Source organism: Lissotriton vulgaris, chromosome 11 (assembly GCF_964263255.1).
Source record: "Lissotriton vulgaris chromosome 11, aLisVul1.2, whole genome shotgun sequence".
Classification (NCBI taxonomy): Eukaryota; Metazoa; Chordata; class Amphibia; order Caudata; family Salamandridae; genus Lissotriton; species Lissotriton vulgaris.
In genome coordinates, this window is record NC_141699.1 from 586,318,401 (window position 1) to 586,341,203 (window position 22,803).

Below are 22,803 nucleotides of genomic sequence, written 5' to 3' on the forward strand. Positions count from 1 at the left end.
CGAGTTTGACGGCTGTAGAAGGAGTAATTCCTCTTTCGTATATGTGGTGAAAGTGTCATCCGCTACAGGCAGGGTCTCTGGCCCTAGGTCCGTCCTGGCCCGGACGGGCACAGACGGGCTTGCCTCTGGCGCGCTAGCGCGCCCGCCCGCTGCGCGGGCGACGAAGAGCCGCCATTTAAGAAGCGCGAGGTGCAGGAAACGCCCTCGCACTAGACCGCTAACAGTCCGAAAGCCTACCCAAGATGGCGGTTGCAGCAGGTGATGCTAGTCGGCAGCCCGACGGTAAAACAGGAGCCCTAAAACGGCTCTAAGATGCCCCCAAATGTCCCCACAAGTAAGAGCAGAAAGTGCACTACATATGGTACATTTACAATGAAGAAATTAAAATTTTTATAAAAAGCGAAACGAGTCTTTTTTAAAAACAAGTGAGAGCTCGCTAGAGCAGTGGGGTGTGCAGCATAACTTCCAGTGTGTGTAAGGGAGCAGCCTGTGTAAACGGCCTTTTGTACATTATTAAATACGTTGAACTGATTACCTGAGTGGTATTAACGGCTGTCAATTAAATCTTAAGAGAGGATTGTGAATATAAAGGAACAAAGGCTCCAAATAGCTGTTTCTTGTTGCCTGTGCTCCAGCGCGAACCCAATAATTTGATCAGGGGTAAATACTCAGTAACATCACATACTTTGGCCCATACACATACATCCAAATCCCTGATGCACTTGGGTCAAGTTTATTAACTTTACTTACTCTTATCACTCAAACACATAGTAAAAACAAACTGTGCCGCTTACGTATTTGACAACTAATAATCGACTTTTCATCTACTTGGTCGATGGACCAATTAGTTGAAGAGTTGATGGCAATGGAAATTCTTAAACACTAATCATTATAGGAAATTGATTAAATAACCACAGACTATCGGTAGGATTTGAAAATGTTATCTAGTATTAATAAATGCTCATAGCGACATCTTACAGAAAGTCAAATACCGAAAACCTCATGAGAGAGAGAGCAATGATCTAATCCTAACATCAATGAATTTATCATTTCAAACAAATACGTTGCAAAGAGTGGATAGATGCAGAGATATTAGATGCAAGTAAAATATTGATACTTATACCATCAATTCAGAGGGATAGAAAGAGAGACAAAAGGTGTAAAGACAAAAATATGACTGCTAAATTAGATCAAATATAAACCCAATAGATCTATAAAGGAAAACCACCACCCAGGCCTAGGTAGCAGTGGGGGACCCACGAACCAAGAGTCAGGGATCAAAGACTCAAGGGCCAGTACAGGGACAGGAACAGCTAGGCCTCTCAGCAAAAACTGACGAACAGTGACGCACCCTCTCTCTCGAACACCTTCAGCCTAAGTGACCTAAACCACACCCCATAAGCACCTATTCTTATACACTAAAAGTACATGTCCATCCCACAACAGTAGCAAAATGTAATATTTCTAGCTTATGGATTGGTTAAGTTCTAGGGGTGGGATGTCACCCCACTGCTGAATAATTTTGCTTTTGACTACTCCATTGTTCTAAATATTTTTTTATACAGTCATCAATACAGCTTCTCTCCCATGAGTACACATGTTGCAATATTGTGTACAGTTTATTAAATTCAGCGACTACGGGTTTCGTTCTCTTGAGGACACTGGCTTTGGCGGTCTTTCAACTTTTTGTCCTTCACCAGGTCAGGCTTTCTCAACTGCACTCTGCAGTTCAGTCACGTGGTCACATGGTTTCTGCTCACACAAAATTTCCACCCGCCCTCGGTTAGGCTAATTTAAAGACATGGAAGACTTGTCCATTACTAAAAGAATGAAAAACAAACATTTATTAATTACATGACAATGATATTCGCACTGTTTACCACCCACTTTAGCTCTAATTTATATTAACGGTTATCCTAGCAGAACAAAAGCTGGAAAACTGCATTATTTATTAATATGAAGCAACACACATTATGCGTTTTACTAAATACACGTGCAGCCTTACCATGCAAAATCACCTTAATTTACTCTAAACACAAGATTTTTACATTTCCAGTTATTTAGACATTAATTCTGGTTAGTTCATGCACTTTGCAAAGCAATCTTCCAGCATGTAGTGTTAATGTGCACATTAGTCATTCTAACACTAACTGTTAGTACGTATTATAGGGGTGTTCAATTGAGCATGTTTCTTTCACGAAATTCTGCTCCATCACCTGCATGTGCTACTAGTCAATAAGGTGATTCTAAGACATTACAACTCTGACCCCGCATTTACTATGATACAGCCTCAGCTATTTTCAAAGCCAGAATCGATTTATTTTAGCTTAAAATTATTCTATTTTAATGTGAGTAAACGGGAAAAGAAATTCCTCTGCTCTTTTGTTTTTATAAATGTCCACTTTTATTCTTAAATGATAGCATGGATTATAGTAACAAAATTACTTTGACTTTTGTGTAGAAAAACGGTATTCACAATGCTCCACATATGTATACAATACAGAGGCAGCATGGGCATTACCAGGGTACACGTCCCTGCAGGGGGCACAGCCCTGCCAAGTGTCACACATCCGGTGTGACACTAACGTATTTTTAGTTACATTTCCGCATTACCGCATGTTAAAGGATTGTCACGCAAATAAGCGTATTTAAAAGCTAAGTGCATTATCAGTACTTGAGGTTGTCACTGTCAAGCCTGACTGTCAAGCCTGATTAAAACAGAGTCTGTGGCAGCTCCAGCAGGCTTGGGATTCAGCTGAGCTAACGCAGCTTTAGTACAATTTATCCTGGTTGAATGTAACTGCCCCGGCTCGGCTCTTAATGGCAGGCTGATGTCATCACGGTGAGACGTCACTGCAGAAGTGCGCGCAGTTTATTTTGGGCGCTCGATGCGGCTGGATAGTTTGCAGGCGGCGCAGCATGTCATCATCTTTAGAGGTAGTGCTGTCTATAACTACGGCACCGTCCGCCGGCTTTAATCTGCTCGGGCACCACGTGCTAGCTATTGTTATTACCGCCCCCTTTGAATCATGAAATATCTTACTGTAGCCGATCGTCGCGGAGTGAAGTCAGTGACACCGGGGCCGCCTGGACAGACTGGAGGTGGAGGGCCCTTCTTCTGTGAGGTTAGTGACATTTTGCTATTGCCATATGTACGACTGGTCGTGGTCAGTGGGAGAGAGAGCCTGTGTGCGCGAAATTGAAATGCTGGCTGAGCCCCAAGGTGTAGCTCCCTTCCACCGTACCTCGGTTATCTCTCCTCGGTGAAGCCTTGGGAGAAAACGTGGGGCTCTGAAGCGACTGGAAAGGTTTTTTTATTGCTTGGTAAAGGAGCCCCCCACCCACTCCCTCATTGGGCCTCCTTGTTTGTTCAGAGCGTCACTCTTCCTCACAAGTAGAGGAAAAGAGATAAGAAGCAGCACATGAAGGCCCACGGCAGATCTTTCACTTATTCAGAAACACTCAGTCTGCCCGGGTCAGGGCAGATAGCACAGCACATCAAACCCCACTAGCTTCTTATTAAATAGAACAAACTGTGCCGTGTTTATTCACGACGTTCAAATAAATGCCATTGATTACTTTCGATTTATTAGGGCATTTTAAACTACAGAAAACTTTAACCATTTAAACTAATAAAAACAGACAGTACAAACATACCTGAGAGCGTACCCAGTTCTATGTGTGAAGTGTGGCTCATCTCAATCACGTGCCTACCCAGACACCTACTAGCAAATGCACTCCATTTTAGACTTATTCTGAGTTTGCCTATGCCCCTGTCACTCACACAGTACGTCTCTGCTTTGTTTTTCAGTTTCGTTATAGCTCAGGTCACTGGTGGCTGCTGAGTGAGACTGAGTCACTCAGCTGATTATAATGACATTTTCAACCAATTCCAAGCTGCTTTATCTAATTTCTATAATTTTAGCTAGAGTCTGATCAATGGAAGCTGTTTATATTTCTTACGTTTTGCAGCGGTTAACTTAGTTTCTCGTTCCTCAAATGTGTGCAATTTCTGATATTATTGTTTCCCTCCTCTTCATTGCTTAATTTTGCTCACGAGACAGTGTCACTAATAGTCATTGAAATGTCACTCATAATTACTCTAAAATTATTAAAATGTCACACATAGCAATCTGAAACCTTGGCAGCTATGGGGGCAAATAAACAACTGCTCACGATACATGTGCGTTCGTTATGTATAATTAAAGTGTATACAATGTTTTAATATATAAACACCAAAATGATCAATGTTGCCAAAATACATGCCAACACATCCGATTTAGGCATTAGACTTACGTCAAAAAATAATCTTATTTTAACTTTCTCCAGCATAATGCTACCTTCTATCCACTACAAGTAAATATTAAAAATTAAGCTTCCTCAGTTTTGTTTTAGCAAATTTCCCCTCTTAGCAGTTCTCGAACGTTGTCATAGAGATCTTGTCGTTGACAGTTGCTGGCTCTGCTGCGGTGACCGCTGTTCTTCCAAACGGATTCCCTTTCTCTTTGTGTTGAGGCCCCTTTAAGAAACATGTAAACAAAGCTGAAAAGCCCCCCTATCCCGCCTCGCTGTCACGATTGGATTACGTTTTTCTATTACGTGAAATCGTCATCGCGCTGTCTCCATTCTAGGAAGCATTGTGCGCTAAGCAAAAGGAGTACTTTTCTGGTTGCCAAGGCTGTTGCTCTGTGAGCGTACGGTGGATACTTGCCAGGGCGCACGCGCATTGTGCGACGAGTTGGGAGGGGGCGGCGCGCGCAGAGTGAGGGATCGAGAGAGGAGCATGAATGGGCCAAAATGGCGGATACTGTGCAGGTGAGATGGGGTAGGCGGGAAAAGGGTCCATAGACGGGAAGTTGGGAGGTGGAGCTGAGATGTGTGGCGGGGAGGTTGGAGAAATGATGGGGGGAAGTAGAAAACTTCGGGAGCAGAGATATCCTAATGCACGAAGTACACAGCAAGAAGCAGCAACACATGGCCTGCCCACCTCCCTGTTGTTTTCAGCTTGAGATGTCACCGTTCTGTGCACTCACCGACTTGTGTGCCTAGTTCCAAATGCATGCATTGCCAAATTAGATCTCCCTATAAACTCCCCCTTTTTTTTTACTTTACTTCTAGTAGTGACCTCTAGACGTAACTCTCATTTGCTGTCTTGCATGAACCACATATGCAACTCACAATACGTTCCCATTTCTGCTGCATACTACATCCACCATCCGCTCCGTAACTCAAAACCACAGAAAATGTACCATTTTAAACATACACTTACACACTACTTCTGGCCCTCAAAAAACTCTCATCTGTTACTACCCTTTGGCTATTACTACCCTCGGTCAGAAGTCAGCGGTTTATGTTGCTTGTTAGCTTGGCCCTCTTGATTATGTACCTCTCCACTTGTTGCTTATTTGCATGTCCCCCCCTGTCGCTTATTTGCATGTCCCCCCCTGTCGCTTATTTGCATGTCCCCCCCTGTGCTTATTTGCATGTCCCCCCTGTAGCTTATTTGCATGTCCCCCCTGTAGCTTATTTGCATGTCCCCCCTGTAGCTTATTTGCATGTCCCCCCTGTCGCTTATTTGCATGTCCCACTGTCGCTTATTTGCATGTCCCCTGTCGCTTATTTGCATGTCCCCCTGTCGCTTATTTGCATGTCCCCCTGTTGCTTATTTGCATGTCCCCACTATTGCTTATTTGCATGTCCCCACTATTGCTTATTTGCATGTCCCCACTATTGCTTATTTGTATATCCTCCATATTGCTCATTTGCATGGAAGCCTGTTGCTAGTCCCCCTATTGTTCAAGTATCCCTCTTCATTCACATAGCCCTCGTTATTTTGTTAACATATCTATGTTCTTTTCGTGTTCACTTTTCCTCGTCCCAGTGACCGAATGGTGCAAGTGCCTTGTTGGCTCAACTTAGTGCCTTGTTAACTGAACTTAGTGCCGTGGTGCCTATGCTTGGGCCCTTGTTGTTTATGTTGGTACCTCCTTGCCTGTTTGTGTCTCTGCGCCCCTCACCTGTTGTCTCTCTTTTTTTTTTTTTACACATCTGTACGTTTTCCCTGTATTATTTTAAAGCTTAGCAGAAAGCACAGCTGTCTTTTTTGCTAACAACATCATGGGGACATTCAGAAAGTTTCCATGAGAATGCATTCTGCCCATTGTTTACCATTGGCTTTGTGGTTTGTTACTCACATTTACTTGCTTTCTGTTTGCTGACTATATTTGTTTTTGGCTGTTCAGCTTGTTAGTCCCTTCCGTTGCCCAAACTCTATTTACTGCATTCTTCCAACAGTACTGGATTTCTGTAAATAGGCCTTTAAATCTTGTTCTTATCTTGTCACATTTGCTGTGCAAGACACAGGTCAAATGTCAGGCTCTGTCTTCCAGGGAGCTTGGTCTTTATTTGTCTTTCTGTGACTTGAAAGTGAGAGGATTTATGTGATAATCATGCTGGTTACCGGGGGAGTGCTTGAAAAAGGCTGTATACCGTTTTTTTCATAGCACACAACATTTAAATGTCCCTAAGTAAACTGCAGATATTACAGAATATATCAGCATTAGAAAAGGACAAATGAAGCATATTTGTTGGTAATTCTCTGAAGTGTGGTGGAAAAATTATTTTAATAGAATCAAAACAAATCAGTACACAAGTTGATGACATCTCCACATATTATCATTTGCGTGCTGTATACCTTTATCAGTAAAACTGTATGTCTATGTAAATGTAATGGTCTTTTCAAGTGAAGATGTGTTGTCTGTAATGGCAGTGTGCTACCACAATATGCATACTCCACTTTACCTCAGTCTGCACTATTCCACGTCGCTGCACTCTACGCTGCTCCACTCCTCTAAGTGCTAGTGCGGTTCACTCCAGACTACTCTTCAATGCACTCTGCACCACTCTAGCCTGCAACACTGCGCTATAATGCCACTGCATTCTATGCCCATGCCTGCTACTCTGTGCCACTCCATGCCAGTGCACTCGGTCAATACATTCTCACCCCTCTCATCTACTCTGTTCCACTGCACTCTACGCGACTGTACTCTACCATGCACCACTCTTCTCTGAAAAAACCTACTCAGCCCCAATACACTCTACACTATATTCAAAACGAATGCACTCTATGCTACCTTACTCAATGGCATTCTACTCTGCACCACTATACTCTACTCTGCAAGACTTTACGGCACTACACCATTGAACTCTACGTCACTGCACTCTATGCCACTTTATTCTACTCTGCATCATTGTACTATTCGCCAGACTACTATACACCACTGCACTGTAAGATACACCACTGCATTCTACAACAGTCTACTCTGCAACACTGCACTCTCTGCCACTCAATTATACTCCTCTGCACTCTATGCTACGCCACTCTGCGCTGCACCACTCTAAGCCTCTACTCTAAATCACTGCACTCTACTCCAATGCACTAAACACCACTTTGCTGAAAACAATACTCTACACCAACTACTCTGCACCACTGCACTCACTATACTCTGCTCAGCAACACTCTTCGTCACTGCACGCTAAGCCATTCTACTCTGCCCCACTCTACTTTACACTACTACGTTCTTTAACACTCTACTCTTCACGACCTCTACGCCGTTGCTCTGTAGGTCTCTACACTATATGCCACTCTATTCTACTCTGCACCACTGAACTCTACGCCACTCTATTCTACTCTGCACCACTGTACTCCACACCACTGCTCTGTGCACCACTCTACACTGCCCAGCTGCACTCTACAAAACTGCACTCTCCCCCACTGAACTGAAAGCCATTCTACTCTTCACAACTGTACTTTATGCCACTGCTCTCTTCACCACTGTACACCACTGCTCTCTTCACCACTGTACTCTACTCTGCACCTCTCAACTCTATGCCACTCTTCGCCACTACAATCTGCATCATTCCACTGAACGCAATGTCCTCTGTCACTCCATGCCACTTATCTCCACTCTGTTCTACGACACATCACTCAACTCTATGCCTCTCCACAACTCCATTCCTCTCTACTCTGCAACACAATACTCCACTGTAATTAACACACCACTCTACTCTACACCACTCCACAACAATACGCACCTCCACTCTACTCCCACAACACTCCATGGCACCCCACATCCACGCCGTTCAACTCTATGCCACTCCACACCACTGCATAACACTCAACTACACTTTGACACTCCACTCTCCTTTATTCCCACTAACTTTTAGCTATGCTGAACAGCTGCCACCCTTGTGTATAACATGGCTAAAACATATTGGCAAAGCCAATAGCTCTTGAATAGGCAAGACCTATTGAATTTACCCATTCCTGTTACTCGTCGCTTGTCCACAACTTTTGCTTGTACCCCTATTATTGCTATGCCTTTCGTGCCTAGGGCCTTTGTTGTTCGTACTTGGCCCTTTCTTGTTTGTCTATATACCTCACCTTTTTTAGGTGTCGCCTAGGCAGTGCGTGCTCTGTCTCTTCGAGACATGCTGTATTCAGGATATGGGCATGAAGCTCTGCACACTTTCCGCCCATCTTTTTAATTAGCCCCTGTCACTGCCCTTTGTAAATGGTGGCTTTTCTTACATGTCCCTCCTTAGGACCACTTGTTTTAGGTCTCGCCTATGCAGCGCACAAGCGTTGCTTTGGAGTGATCTTTTGGAATCACTCCGTACTTTCTTGGAAACTCGTGCACGTACTGCACTGTTTCCAATGAGTACTCGTGCATGGACATGGTTTACCTTGCGGGAGCTAGCAGCGGCACCATCTGCTTGCAATTATCGCGCTTGTGTTTTTGAGACAGATGGCACCCCTGCTTGCTCCTGCAAAGTAAACGCTGTGCGAAAGCCGTGCCCCTGTTCCCTACCGTAATGTTTCTGGCCGCAGAGTGCGTGTCGCTTTAACTTTCGCGGCCACGGGCCGCGCTTGTCTTTCAGCGCTTAATTTTCTTACCCTTGCTCTTATTCTTTGATTTTCAGTCTTAGTAAATGACGATTATTCTCCCCTTTTCAATATGTTCTACGGGTGAGGCTTAGTTGAGCATTTCAAACTCTCTTTAGTAGGATGAGGGTATTTGTCAGGCTGGTCAGCCCGTCTCTATTTGCAGTGTGGTTGGGTATTTAAGTGCTACCTGTTCTAACGTTCCCTTGAAAGCCGTTGCGGGCACTGTGCAGGTAAGCCTCCTGCACTCACATGAACAACATAAATCACCCCAGAAGTGAACCACTCACGCCGCTTACTGACCTCACGAAGAAGTCTCACTAAATCGAAGGAAATTCGATGCTTTGAAATTCGATGCTTTAAAAAAATGCTGCTCTGTGTAAGAGGATGCCCTCTAATTATAGGATCTGATCTAGAATTATTTATTGACCCAACAACTCTTCAGTAGTCTAGCCTGCCGTTTCACCTCATGTGCTTATGAAGACAGACTTTGATGCCGCCAATCATGAATCGGCTCCTTGACAGGCCTCTTCACTCCGCCTCTTTGGCGTGGCGCTCCGCAGCGAGTGCAGTGCAATAGCACCCTCTGGTGTTTATCTGAGCGACAGCAGCACCTGACCTTTATCTGACACCTTCAAATTGCGCACCGAGCGATGGCGTCGCTTTCCAGCAGTGCTTGCCCAGTTTCAAGCAGTGACGCGTAGTTGCATACTACAAACTATTGGTGGTGTTCGGAATAGAATCTTAAGGATTGGTGTTGCTAAGAAAGTACACTTCAATCGACCGACCGGTCTATTTCATTCAGGCATAAGGAGGTGCTTGTACTCACATCTGTAGATATATTCGGGAGTGCTGTTTGTAGTATACTTGTTCTTACTTGCTGAATACACTTCCTAAAAAACACATAATCATAAGACAGATACACAAATGTGAACACTTTGGCTTTGTAACCGCACACACTGACAACGGGGGGACATTTCCAGTGGTACATGCCTTTTGCACACCCCATTGCACCTATGTTGTACGGTCTATACTTCTTTTGTCACTTTACATTAAACGCATAGACGTGGCTCATGAACCTTGCAATAAAAACCACATGTAAGTTCCATTAAAGACATCGACGGATGCCCCTTGCGACTCAGGCAAGGCAAGTTACATGTAGCATCACCTGAGCAATACGCCACCGATTTACTTTACAGAACCCCCACCCAGCACAGAGCATGGCCGAAGTCCCACGACCAACCTGTAGATGCTGCAAAGGCTGACGTCTTGTCAAGTAACCTCCATTCAGCACCTGCCCTGCTAGCAAGACCTGCCCATCGAATGGCGAAATGCAATGTATGGTCCATGCAAACATTTGCAGCAAAAGCCCACTTTACTGGGGCTTTCTTCTGTCCCCCACGCCAAAATAAATATTTAATGATTTCTTCTTTATTTCGGATGTTTAATTTGATATCTATACAAGGAATGTATGAAGCTTAGTAAATATAATTAAGCTCACCATTATCAATGCATTTCCCTCCTTCAACGAGTTATCATCTGTGTCGAGTATGTCCATTTTTAGGGCACAATTGCATATGTTAAATGAAACTAATGAAGAAACCAGAGGCCTGATGCCATAAATGTCACTGCTAGAGGTTTCAGACAGTGTATGGGCTCGAGAACACATTGCCCAAACATCAGTAGTACGCGAGCTAGCCACACAATGCGAGAAGCATAAATAGGTTAGGTTGAATGAATGAATACACATTTCTATAGCGCATGGCTACCTTGGGGCATCCCAGCGCATTTAGGACAGCTAGAATTCTAGAACTGCATCTGCAGTTATTTTGAAATGCTTTGCAAGATTTCTTAGAGTTTTACTATTTTATATTTCATGCTATTTTCCACAAACTCTTGCAGTTTTCAGACACGTGTACCTTACTGTCTGGAATTATTACAATTTGTACATAGTAAACACAGGCTTGTTTTAAAGGACTAAAAAATGAAGCCACATTTAACGGATTTCCTGCTCTTGTTCTGGGCTTTTTAGTTAAAAAAAAAAAAAAAAAAGTCACAGGAAAGAAAAACAAGGAAATAGAAGTAGGCGTTGAGTCGTGAAAAAGCCATAAATTAAGTGCGGTTTAAATGCACTGCGATTAGCTGGCGATTAGTCTTCTGGCACAGAGGTGTCCGAGATAAGAGGTGCAGCTACCTGCCAAGTGTGGAGCTAGGTTTCCAGCTCTTCGGCCTGGGTCTGAGTTATGGGAATGGTTGACAAGCATTGGCGTAGCCAATAGGTCGCGCCTTTGGGACATTATAAGTGGTTAGCCATGCAACAGTTGATGTTGCACCAAGGATATTGTGCTGCATAATCAAATACTTATAAGGTTCCAAAAGCGAGACCTATTGGCTATGCCAATGCTTGTTTCTTATTATACCCTCCCATGAGGACAGCCCTTGTTACTCGCTGTCTTATTTAAGTTTTGATGCACTCTTTTCTCATTTTCCAGCTTCTTTAACCTCAGGACCTGCACACAGCCACACTTGCTCCCTCCCCTGGTCTGCAGCAGACTCCTCCTCCCCGTTCTCTAGACTCTCTCTTCCGCTGCAGCTGCCGCCTCCCTCCTGGTTTTTGAAACTCAGGGCCAACGGATTTGCATTTGTGGCTTGTTTTTATTAAATGTTGCTTTCTGCCATCACTTTTCGCCCATAGCTCTTACTTTAACATTTTTATTGTTCCTGTAGGAGCGCTTTTCATGTGTGCTTGCCCTTAATCTGGTGCTCTGCTCTCCAGTCCTCTACAGTTTTTAGGGCTTGCCTGGCGTTGCAGCGGGAAGCGCTGCCGCCAGCGAGCCGTATTGTCGTTGTGTTGCCTCCCCAAGTGGGTACAGACCGGTGCACGAGCAGACTCCGGTCTGTGAACGTGCTTCTAAGACGCGCTTCCCAGAATCGGGCGAAGACTGCAGGCACCGCCACTGGCACGAGCCGCAGGGAACGCCAACGTGCACGCTTACGGCGCCACGCTCCTGCCCTCCCTCCCGCATCTCTTCCAACTCTGTTCTGCGCTCCAGGCTGATTTTTCAGACTTTGTCGCTGCCCTGGTATATTATTCTGCCTTTGTTTTTATCTGCATTTTAGTCTTTATTTCCTTGATCTCGCTTTGCCAATCGACACTCTCACGCTGCCTGCCTCTCAGATTGTTTTCTCACTGTGTGCACCGTATTTACTTTGTTTTCCTGCCTCTTCATGTATTGTGATTCCCTGAGTGATGTGTCTCTGAGACGTTTAACTTATTCAGTGCCTCACGATATGTTGATTTACAGGGTCTCATTTTATCAAAGAATCGGCACCTTGTTCTCTGTGCATTCCCACAGTCAGCAGTTTGTCTACAGTTTTCTAATCGCAGTGTGCATGCCCCCGCAACCTGCGCTGTGGTGCGTAACAGTGTTCTGGCGCATTTATGAGGTCATACGCTCAGCTGCTGCTAGTAAACAACCACTCGTGTTTCTGGCACTTTTAAAATCAGAGAGCGTGCGCGTTCATTAGAGCACGGAAAATGGAATTGCGTAAATGAAGTACATGTTTACAGCGAAACCACGAGCAAGCAAACCAGGCATCAGAAACAAAACCGGGGCGGAACTACGAACCATGAGACCAGCAAGAACTCCAGGACCTACCTCTGCAGCATACAGGACTTCCTAAAGATGAAGATACAAATTCAGCCTATGGGAGCTCGCGTACCCGCCCACAGGCTCCTTGTCCCTGCCAACAAGCTTCGTCCTTCGTGCGCTGTTCAATGTGGGTAGAAAACGTTCTTTGCTGTTCCCTCGTCAGAATTAAAGAAGGGCCTTTACGCGCTGTTCAATGTGGGTAGAAAACATACTTTGCTGTTCCCTCGTCAGAATTAAAGAAGGGCCTTTACTGAGTCTAGCCTAGGCTATTTCCCGGAGGCTCAAACCTCTGAAGTGAGCGGATGCTAATTGTCAGCAGCACGTTCTGAATTCGACAACTTTTGTATGAACATTTACCTGCCTAGTTAGAGTTTACGACTTCGAAGGTGTTTCTTTCCTTCCTTTCTGACGTCGGATCAGTATGACGGCTCGGATGCAGTTCTCCAACTTTGTAATGCCGGGGACTAGATTTCTCCTTCTATGGAAAATAGAACAGCATGCCTGGATTGTAGTGTAGTTTCTATATTCCCAATAGGCTCTACGCATTGGAATAACTTAAACAATAGTTTAGACGTAGGACTGACGTCGACTACGTCTCTATTGAATATGTTAGACTTAATTGTGTGTGCCAGCTAGCTCAGAGGTCACTAGAAACTTTCTCGAGGAAACAAAGTGTTTAGCTTTTCTGAATAGACAAGAAGGGATTAGCTTCTGACAACTGCATAAACAGGACAACTTTGCTCCCTCCAGAATAAGGAGTATATTTCCAGATTCGCGGAAACAATAGATAGCTATTTTACTCAGTCAATCGTGCATGCTCCGTTTCACCAGAAATGTAGAGAAATAGAGAGACGGGCGTTTTCAATAAAAGGGTTATTTATTGAGCCGTCTTCTTTCTCATGCAAGAGAAGTGAATTGCTACAATTGCAATACTTGTCATAAAGTAAAGTGCGTACAGTAAAAGGAGTATTATGAAATAATACTGTAAAAGCATTTATATGGTTCTAAGCCATAAGATACTTAAAATGGATAAAATACATACAATGATAAAATAATGACTAAACGTACTCAACTGGTGTAGCCTAGTACGTGGGAAGGAGTAGACGAGTTACAGTTTTTGCCAAGAATCTGAATCAAGAATTCTCTATGGGTCTAATCAGCTCCGTACCTTGGGTAAAAAATGAAGGAGGTCTTGTATCTCTCTCTCTCAGGACTCGATCTCCCAGCAACCAGCGAGGGTGTCAGGGAAACACTGGAGCTGGATTTCTCGGCAGGAGAAAAGACAGCGTCTCTCTCAGTGCGTCAGCAGGGAGGGTCGGCTTCCTTCGGCACTCGCATCCGCAGGGCGTCGGGCAAGTAGATAGCCGATCTGCTCCAAACCACTTTGTGTTGCTTAAGGCAGATGTTGGTATATTTATACCTGGAAGGTGCCGAGTTTGATGTAAGGTTGGACATAAGACGTCACTAAGAACTGGCAGTTCTTTCAGGACTCCAGGAGTTCTTAGGACAAATCAAAACAGAAACAGGGGGAATTCCCGGGCTGCTGGAGGCTTGGTTTGTTTAAGAACACGTTGTGCTTTCTAGGAGTCTATGGGAGTAGCCTTGCCGTATTTGGACTGCATTGGCTATGACTTAATATGGATATGATTCCTTTGCCTTTATAAGGATATGATTTGTTATAACCACATAAGGGCATAAATCGGGAATGTCTTAATTAGGGTCCTAGATACATTCACAACACCCACTCCACGTATAATGTCCATCATTACTAAATACTAAGCAATACTAAACATATAACAATGCATGTGTTTTCCAGCCCACCCCAAAATACATAGTTAGCATTTGAAATGGTTTACACACGAAAAATGAGTATAATACTGTACGTTTTTAGTAAGCAGTGGTGTCATTCAGATAATGCATATTTTGTACATTTAGAATGTTGACTGAATGAATCACGAAATTTACATTTATGAAATGGCTCTTAATACAGAAGAGAAGGTCGAGACCATTTCATCACATATTCATACAAGACTGTACATTCGCTAGAGGCTAAGTCAAAATATTGTCTCTAGAGATTTCAAATTTAGAAATCTTGTTCTCTAAGAATAGTTCTACTTTAAGCAGAGTATCGTGCTAAAAAAAGGTACATTTTTTGGGAACTAGGGAAAAATAATTTCGTTTCTGGAAGGAAAAAAAAAAATAGTTCCAATGTTTTTTAGAAGTCCTTTTTATCAAAACTGAAGGCCGAATTCAGAGTTCAGGGAATGCTGTGTGCTCGCTATTTCAAAAGTTATTCTTGTTGTTAGGAGAGAACATTAATTCAGATAGGCTGGTAAAAAATTTGTCTACAACAGTGGGTGAAAGTAGAAATAGTGCATATGTGCGAAGCATTGCCATCATCGGTGTTCAGATCAGCAATGGTCTCGGAAGGTTGTACCTGTGTGCCGCTTTCATCTCGTACCTCACCGCCACCTAATCGTAATGGTGAGGTCTCATCGAATGCCGTCATCAGAATGGGTAGCCGCTGGGGACAACACGTTGCATGAGCCGTTACCGAACCGAGCAAAGTCTCGACATCCATAGGTACTGCTGATGGAAGTGTGAGACAGACGTCTAACACGCATTCTTCTCCGCATAGCAGGCATCGTAGAACAGGTAAGATGTAATCTTGCCAGATTGGTCTGAATGAAAGAAACCTGGTAGTATTCAGATCTCTTAGCCGAGTCAAGCCGAGGACTTTAGTGATCCGTTCTCGGTATTGCATTGCTAGGATCGTGCCTTCCATGGTAGCCTGAGTTTTGTCTGTGACTTGACTTGCCATATCGGAGCAGAAGGAACAAAAATAAGATTCCTGCTACGAGTCCCAAGATGAGAGGCAGGCCGCCGAACACATAATGCACAAAATTCGGAAAGAGGCCAAGAACTGCTTCAAAGGGTTCCTGGTAGTCCCGAAAAAATTGTCTTAAATACATGTGCGATGCCACTGGTATCTGACATGTTTAAAATTTGACTTAACATTTCTACGAAATGTACCGGGCAATTTGTTGATAATAATGCATGCATCTCTGCTGCTGTCCTTGCAACTTGCAGATCATAGGTTTCTCTAGACGAGGTTAAAGGCACAGTTGTTTGTAAAAGAATAGACTTCATTCTGCTTAAAGTATCAATTCGAATAGAAGAGATATTCAAAGAAGGCCATATTGCTGCCTCCTTGTCTGGTTTGCTGTTTGGAAACAATACTTGCATACAACAAGTGACCATGGAAGTAACGCTCACGAGATAGGATTTTCCTGGCACCATGCCACAACAGCTGTGGTCACTTATTAGAACGTAGCTGCCGTTGGAAAGCTGACTGAAAAAAGGCTCTATCTGTGTAGCAGGGGTGCCGTGCAGGTGACATGAAAGGTTATTTGATGAACCTTCGCAGGCTCCATGCGAGTTAATTCCTTGACACAGAAGTGTACCGCTTAGTGATTTTGTACAGTTGTTACCACTAAGAAATACCTCTTTCTTGCCCCCACTCCAACATCTATGTGTATAAGGAAAATTCCAGGTTGACTTGATGTATCCTTTATCCAACCTTTCATACAGGCCTGCTGGTATATACTTTTGGCAGTATTGAAACTGAAAAGTTGTTATCGGGATTGTAATGGTGCCATGAATTATCCACTCAATGACCGGTCGTTCTGACATTGTCAATGGTAATTTTTCGAGTTTTTCAATGCTCAGCACCGTACAGTCTGCCCTTCTTTGTGCCAAAGAGATTTGTCTATCAGTAAGGTTATAGATTGAAAATAATGACGTTGTGTTGATTAGACGCCATGGCACGTTGCCTGAACGCAAATTTTGTAACGTCCAGCCTAACTGTACAATAGCACGTAATTGGAAACTGGCCATGTTGTAACATTAGCATATCCTGTTCTATTATATCAATAGCAAATGATACAATGCTGTCCAGTGAATACATTCTGGAGGACAGAGTCGTTAACCCATTGTCCACTACAGAAAGTGATTTTCTCAAATGAATACGATATATTTCTCGTATTTTTTCTGCAGTTTCAATTTGTGTTATTTTCCAAGCTTCATTGTAAGCTGCGTATATACCGGCGTATATGAAACGTTTTTGACGCTGTTTGCGAGGTCCCAGTAGGAAATCTCGCAAGTCAGCACCTTCTTTAAGTAAAGTTAAGTGTTGCTTAATTTCGGTTAGTGTGGATTTCTGTAGCCATTCGAGGCATAGTTTTCCTACACTATATGTTGTAATTATCCCTGGATGTTGTCTCTGGGAATATCTTGGGTCTGGCCTATTCTGTTTGAACCCCTGTATTTTGTTCAGGAATCTATCTTGACAGTTATTAGTGTCTGTGGGCCAGATCAACCATTTGTTCCAATCAGTATTTGTTCTATTCTGTTTTTAAAATATAGGACACGTCTAACCCCTCATCTGTAGTGTTATTTCTATCAGGCATAGGCTTTGGTATAGACGGGTTGTTTAAATCTTTTATCTTGGCTAGACCAAGACAGGTTGTTTGTTGAATGGTGTCATTCAGGAACATTATTTGTTCTGGGATCATGCAGGCTCTGAATACTGATTCTAAACCTTGTACCTGCCAGTCTTTTGTACCCCAGACAGTTTTTGTCTCCATGTTGTTTTTCCAAAATTCAAAACCAAATGTAGACATTTTTTCATAACCTTTTTCAGAATAAATCAGTTTAGTGTTTGTCAACATGTTTTTCATTCCTGTCTTATTCATAATTTTAAAATAAAACATTTCTGGATCAATGATATTAAACCCTGCGAAGTATGGGAATTTCTTATAAAATGTTTTCGAACTGCCTTTTGGCGGGGTTGGACAATGTTCCCATTGATTATAACTGAAAACATTTCTAGGATTAGCAGATTTATGCAAATAATGATACTCAAAATGATTAAACCAATACATTTCTTCATAATTTGAAGAACCTTGTAAATAATCATGTTCTGTAAATTTTGCTGACATTTCTAAATCTGACATCATATTATTAATATTTTCAAAGTCCCAATCATCAGAGAAAGTACTAGGTGCTACAAAGTCACTTAAAGAAATCTTGAACTGATGTAGATATTTCAAGAGTTCAACCGGGCCATAGATTTCGTAATCAGTATTGTCCCACGCTACACCACCAGGTATAGGAATGGCTGTGATGTTCACTGATGATAGTTCTCTTTTTTGAATGTGAGATGATCTGTGTGGTTTTAGAACTCAGTTGATGTTCTGACTTGCTGTGTCCATTGTACTGTATTTTCCATCAATCATTCTTCCCAAGCTTAAATCTAAGATAAGCCAGAGCAGGAGGAAAAGTACACCTAACACAATCCACAGTTCAATCCACTGTGAATTCAAATATGTTTCTCCAAGTTGATAAAAGAGTTCTGTAATTTTGTCTTTGAAAGTTTGGTTTACTGGCTTGTCTTCATGTTCACTTGGATCATCAGAAAAGTCATCGAAATTGATGAAATAGCCAGATGCAGTTCTATCAATTGTTGGAATTGTTTCCGGATTAATCTTTGGATTTGCTTCTTCCTTTATCATATTGGTATAGTCAGAGGCTACATCATTGTAGACAGGTGTTTCTTGACGAACTGTTGCAATTTGGGTTTCACGAGGCACAAGTTCCATGGCTTTGTAGCATAGTCCTTTTTTATTCACTGCAGGTTTATCAAATGTGATTAGACTCTGTTTGAACCTCTTGGATTGTAGCAAGGTTTGGTCTTCTGCTACATCTTGGGAGTCCACTGGGCCTACTACTTATTATTGGCCACATGGTTATGGTTTTACCAGGTCGATTGATACAACTCTGTTCTCCTTTTTAACAGCAAGGGTTGGTAGTACTACTGATCTTGTTCCGCTGATAGCTAAGAAAGGTACTGCTTTTCTGTAAGAAGGTCCAAATTCCTTCTTCATCGCGATCTTCTCTCTGACCAGATCCCCAAACTTTGGAATCCAGACAGGTCTTGCTGGGACAGGTGGTTTCTCTTCAGTGGCCGTTGGCTTTAGCTTTGTGTTACTTAGACTTATTCTTGTTTCATTCAAGTCCTGTGAAACAGCCAAATGATCTTTGATATCAAAAGCTTTTTGTTCCACCACTGAAGTCTGACAATAGAGGTCTTCGATTATCATTCTTGTACCAAACAAAAGTTCATACGGAGTGATTCCACCCAGAGAATGTCTTGGCAGATTGTTAAGACTACGTTGGACACTTATTAGATGTTTGACCCACCCATCACCCGAACCTAATACAGATTGCTTTATGTCACGTTTTTTTCTCTCCACTACCGCATTTCCCAGGATGGAATGGACTAGAGTACCGCAATGCAATGCCCATGCTGGCCATGGCCTCCTTGTAAGCTCGAGAGCTAAACGCAGGACACTGGTCAGAATGTAGCATGCCAATTGTGTATGTGCCGATAAAGACTCTCAAATCTTTATAAAAGTTCTGGCGTCAGCCGAGCGCTGGGGCTACATCCAAATGAATCTCGTCTTAATATTTATGGGATTGCATTTGTCCGGTTAGACGCCTACGTGTACATAGTCTAATGCTGTCTAATAGAGGTGTCTGGGCTGGTCTTACTGTATTAGAGTCTGATATCTGGTCCGGTTCATAACTGCGATCTCTATTGCAGTCTTGACAATCCATTGCAAAGTTATAAACTTGCACGCTCATTCCCGGCCACCAGTATTTTGATTGCAATTCTATTAGAGATTTCAGGATCTCTTGGTGCCTCAGACCCATTCCCATGTGTGCTTCTTGTATCAAGAAGATTCTCCGGTTCGTGTTTGGAATTACTCCATCCCCCACTCCAGGGATTTGAGCAAACGGAACGGAGTTCGCATCAATTATATAAGTATTTCCGAGTGGATAGTTTAGAGGTAACGCTGCATATTTGCCTTCCATTGAAGCTTTTACTCACCATCTATTTGTTTTTTAGAACGCTTCTTTGTAGCTACGGAAGTCGGTTGACCAGCTGCCGCCGTGGCTCTGTTAGCCAATGAATTCCCTGCAACGTGAACGCCATCACGTTGAAGACTCTGCGTATGTATCACGTGAGTCTTTTGTAGTTCTTTCTGCAAAAGAACTACCTGTTCCCAAAGCTTTTTATGCTTTATTGTGCAACCTCTTTCATCTTTGTAACCATTTTTAATCCAGGTCTGCATGGAATTATTATAAGATTCGACGCAGTAATGCAAATCGCATACTATTAGTGTAATTCGCGATCTGCATTTTCAAGTGCCATCTTCAAAGTTCGTAGTTCATCTCGCTGAGCTGTACAGTTTTTGAGCGATTCAGTTTTAGTGACCATTGGTCTGAATTTTCCTAAGCGCCAGCGACCTTTAACAATCGCACACGCTGAATTGTAAACCTTTGTATCCACAACGTAGTGTTGTGCAAATCTATCTGCGTAGATTACACAGGTGTACTGTTCCAGAGGTAAAATTTCGATCGACAGAGGAGATTCTCGTTCATATTCTAGATGTTCTAGCTTTTTCATTCTGGGATCAAATGTGTGTATCACGTCAGTTGTATCAAGAGAATTAACCTATTGTAGCCATTTTGGATCTAATGCCATAGCATTTGGAATGCTCGGTCTTGTTACTGCTTCAAGGGCTGATACTGCTGTTAAAACAGATATCCTCTTCCCATGAGCTAGGGCTTTTTCTTTGCTACAGCCGTTTAAACCACAGTTAGAATTTTTTCAGTAGAACTGAATTTCATTTCAGCTTGTGTGTACAAGTGTGATTTGTAAGCTATTGGTATTGTTTCTCCCTCATTATTGGTCAGGTATGTAAATCCGCATCTTCCTGGGATGACTCTGATTACAAGGTTGCCTTCGTTTACGCGTTTGCAGTTTTGTTTTAGTTAACATGTCTGTTTGTAATCATCGTAAAATTTCTGTGTTTCTGAGTCCAATTAATTGGTTTGAAATCAGGTTTTATTAATTCGTAGAGTAGTTTAACCCTCTCTGCATAATTTAGACTGTAAGTTCTTCCGAAGTTCAGGAAACCTAGAATTGATTGTAGGTTTTTCAGCGTTTTTGGAGCTTGGAGTACTGCACATTTCTCTAAGAAGTTGTCAGATAGGCTTTTGCCTTCACTTGATAATTCATATCCTAAAAATAGGACAGTCTGATGGGCAATTCGTGACTTTTTAAAGGTAAATTTGTACCCTTCAGATGCGAACCCAAGTATGATGGCGTTCACTCTTTTCAAGTGTGTCTCCAGGTCATTGTCTGTAAGATAGATGTCATCGACATAAGATAATGCCTCATCATCATATATTTGTAGTAACTCTGTAACCCGGCTGAAAATAATCCTGGGCTATTCTTGAATCCCTGTGGGAGTCGACAAAATTGCTGTGTGCTCCCATGCTGGAGAAAGCTGTCAAACACCTGCTTTCTGGTGCAATGTTTTGACAGAAAAAAACATTTGAAATATCTAATGTCGTTTTATATTTTTTGCGCACAATATTATTCATTAGTGCTGCACTGTGTGAGTTTTGTACTGCAAATGTTTTGCAACAAGAGTTTAGGTGTCTGTAGTCCAAAACTAGGCGATATGAATCGTCTGGCTTGGAGACAGGAAACAAAGGATTGTTCATTTGTGAGGTTCATGTTTCAATCACCCCCTGGTACTCAAGTTGATCTAAGATCTCCCTGACTTGTTTTTTAGCTTCTTGCTTAACAGGTTACTGCCTCTGTGCAGTAGGTTGATTTTTTAACTGGATTTTATGGTGAGGAGAATCCTCATCCCATCCTACATGATTTTTATATAATGTAGGGGCTTGGACCACTGCCCATTTTTCTTCCATATGTGTATTTTTTATGAATTGGAATGTGATTTGAGAAGGCAGGCATAATCATTTCTTCGCCATATGGGCACTCCCTAACAAACTCTGGTGGCCAGTCTTTCTCTGCTAGAAGGATATCATAGCCTTTAGATAGGTTCTCCCAGAAGAGACCTTTTATTTTCCTAGTTTTGTCCCCCTCTATACGTAATGTTATTTCATATAGTTTATGGGGCACGCTAACTCTGGTGTCTGCAGTTTCCACTTGAATGTATTCATTCGTGTCCACTGTCTCCAGAAGATTCATCAGGATCTTGCGAGCTATGGTCACTTTTGCTGCGCTGTCTAGCATTGTTTGGGCCCACTCTCCGTTCCTGAGTTGTGTCCTCAGGATCCTCAGCATGTTTTATTTTAATACTGGCTACCTTCTTTTTGGGAAACTTTAATTTTTCACTTAGATGAGCAGGTTCTTTGTCTTTGGACTTGACGGGCTCTTCTTTATGTTCTGACCGTCCTCTTCTTTCCGATTTCTGTGAGGAAGTCTGAAAAGATCTAGAGGGACGTGTATCAATATCTTGATATCTGTCAGGTTTTCTCAAATTATCCCTATTTCTAAGGTTATATCTTTTTTCAGAGGGCTCCCGTTGTGGAGACTTGCCCCCCCTTCTGGAGATCTATCTCTTTGTTGGGGAGACCTTCCCCTGGTCTGAAAATGTTTTTCTCCGGGAGCCATGGGTGCACGCAAGCCTGAAATGCTGCCCCCAGCCCCCTTCTGCCCCGGGCAACGCTGCCGCAAGCCTGAAATGCTGCCCCCAGCTCCCTTCTGCCCCGGGCAACGCCGGGGCGGGCTGCTAGTTTGAACGAAAGGTTCTTCGCTTGACATTTTTTCCAATGTCAGGATGTGGTGTATAGCTGGCTAGAACCGGCCATGTGGCTCCTGGTGTACCTAGTGGACCGAGCCTGGTAACGTGATTTTGATGTTTTAGGGCGCCTTTAAACCAGAGCTCATGCTCTTGGTAAGTTAGTGGAATTTCAACTTCCTCAAAAGGGGTGTATTCTTCTGGGGGTTCTCCTGCTTTGTAGTAGTGGAACTCGTGTGTTACAGCATTTTCTGCTGGAAAAGTTATCCATGAATAGAATACCTCTGTCTGCCAATATTCATGTGCCTCGACAACAAAAATGACTATCACCTCTTGATGATACTCCATTTTCTATAAGTTTTATAGTTAAGGTTTTCCTTACATTTACCGGGATGAGTATTGCATCCGTTTGATCTTGTTGGAGACTTGTGTCTTCCGTCAAAAGTTGAGCTGCTAGTCTAGCTCTCTCCCTTTCGTCGTCACTCTCTGTCATTTTGCTGACAGAAAGTTTGCAGAGCAAGTT

The 22,803-nt window shown here is 42.9% G+C and overlaps 1 protein-coding gene and 1 long non-coding RNA gene across 7 annotated transcripts in view; one reads left to right on the forward strand and one right to left on the reverse strand.

The window, feature by feature from the left end:
* Nucleotides 1–925: 925 nt before the first annotated feature.
* LOC147683173 (uncharacterized) lies at nucleotides 926–4,507 on the reverse strand. Its single transcript, XR_015301025.1, has 2 exons — nucleotides 4,297–4,507; nucleotides 926–1,820 (listed from the first exon to the last, which is right to left on the reverse strand). It is a non-coding gene; the product is annotated as an uncharacterized LOC147683173 (long non-coding RNA).
* Nucleotides 4,508–4,620: 113 nt separating this feature from the next.
* XPO7 (exportin 7) overlaps nucleotides 4,621–22,803 on the forward strand; it is a 687,768-nt gene continuing 669,585 nt past the window's right edge. For 2 of the 6 annotated variants that reach the window (XM_086943668.1, XM_086943671.1), the window contains exon 1: nucleotides 4,621–4,815. Coding sequence is in view for 2 of the 6 variants with exons in the window: in XM_086943674.1 (XP_086799800.1) it covers nucleotides 4,798–4,815 (18 nt within the window). In the remaining 4 variants the exon portion in view is untranslated. The remainder of the gene's footprint in view (nucleotides 4,816–22,803) is intronic. The other 4 variants (XM_086943674.1, XM_086943672.1, XM_086943673.1 and 1 more) reach the window with 4 other exon arrangements.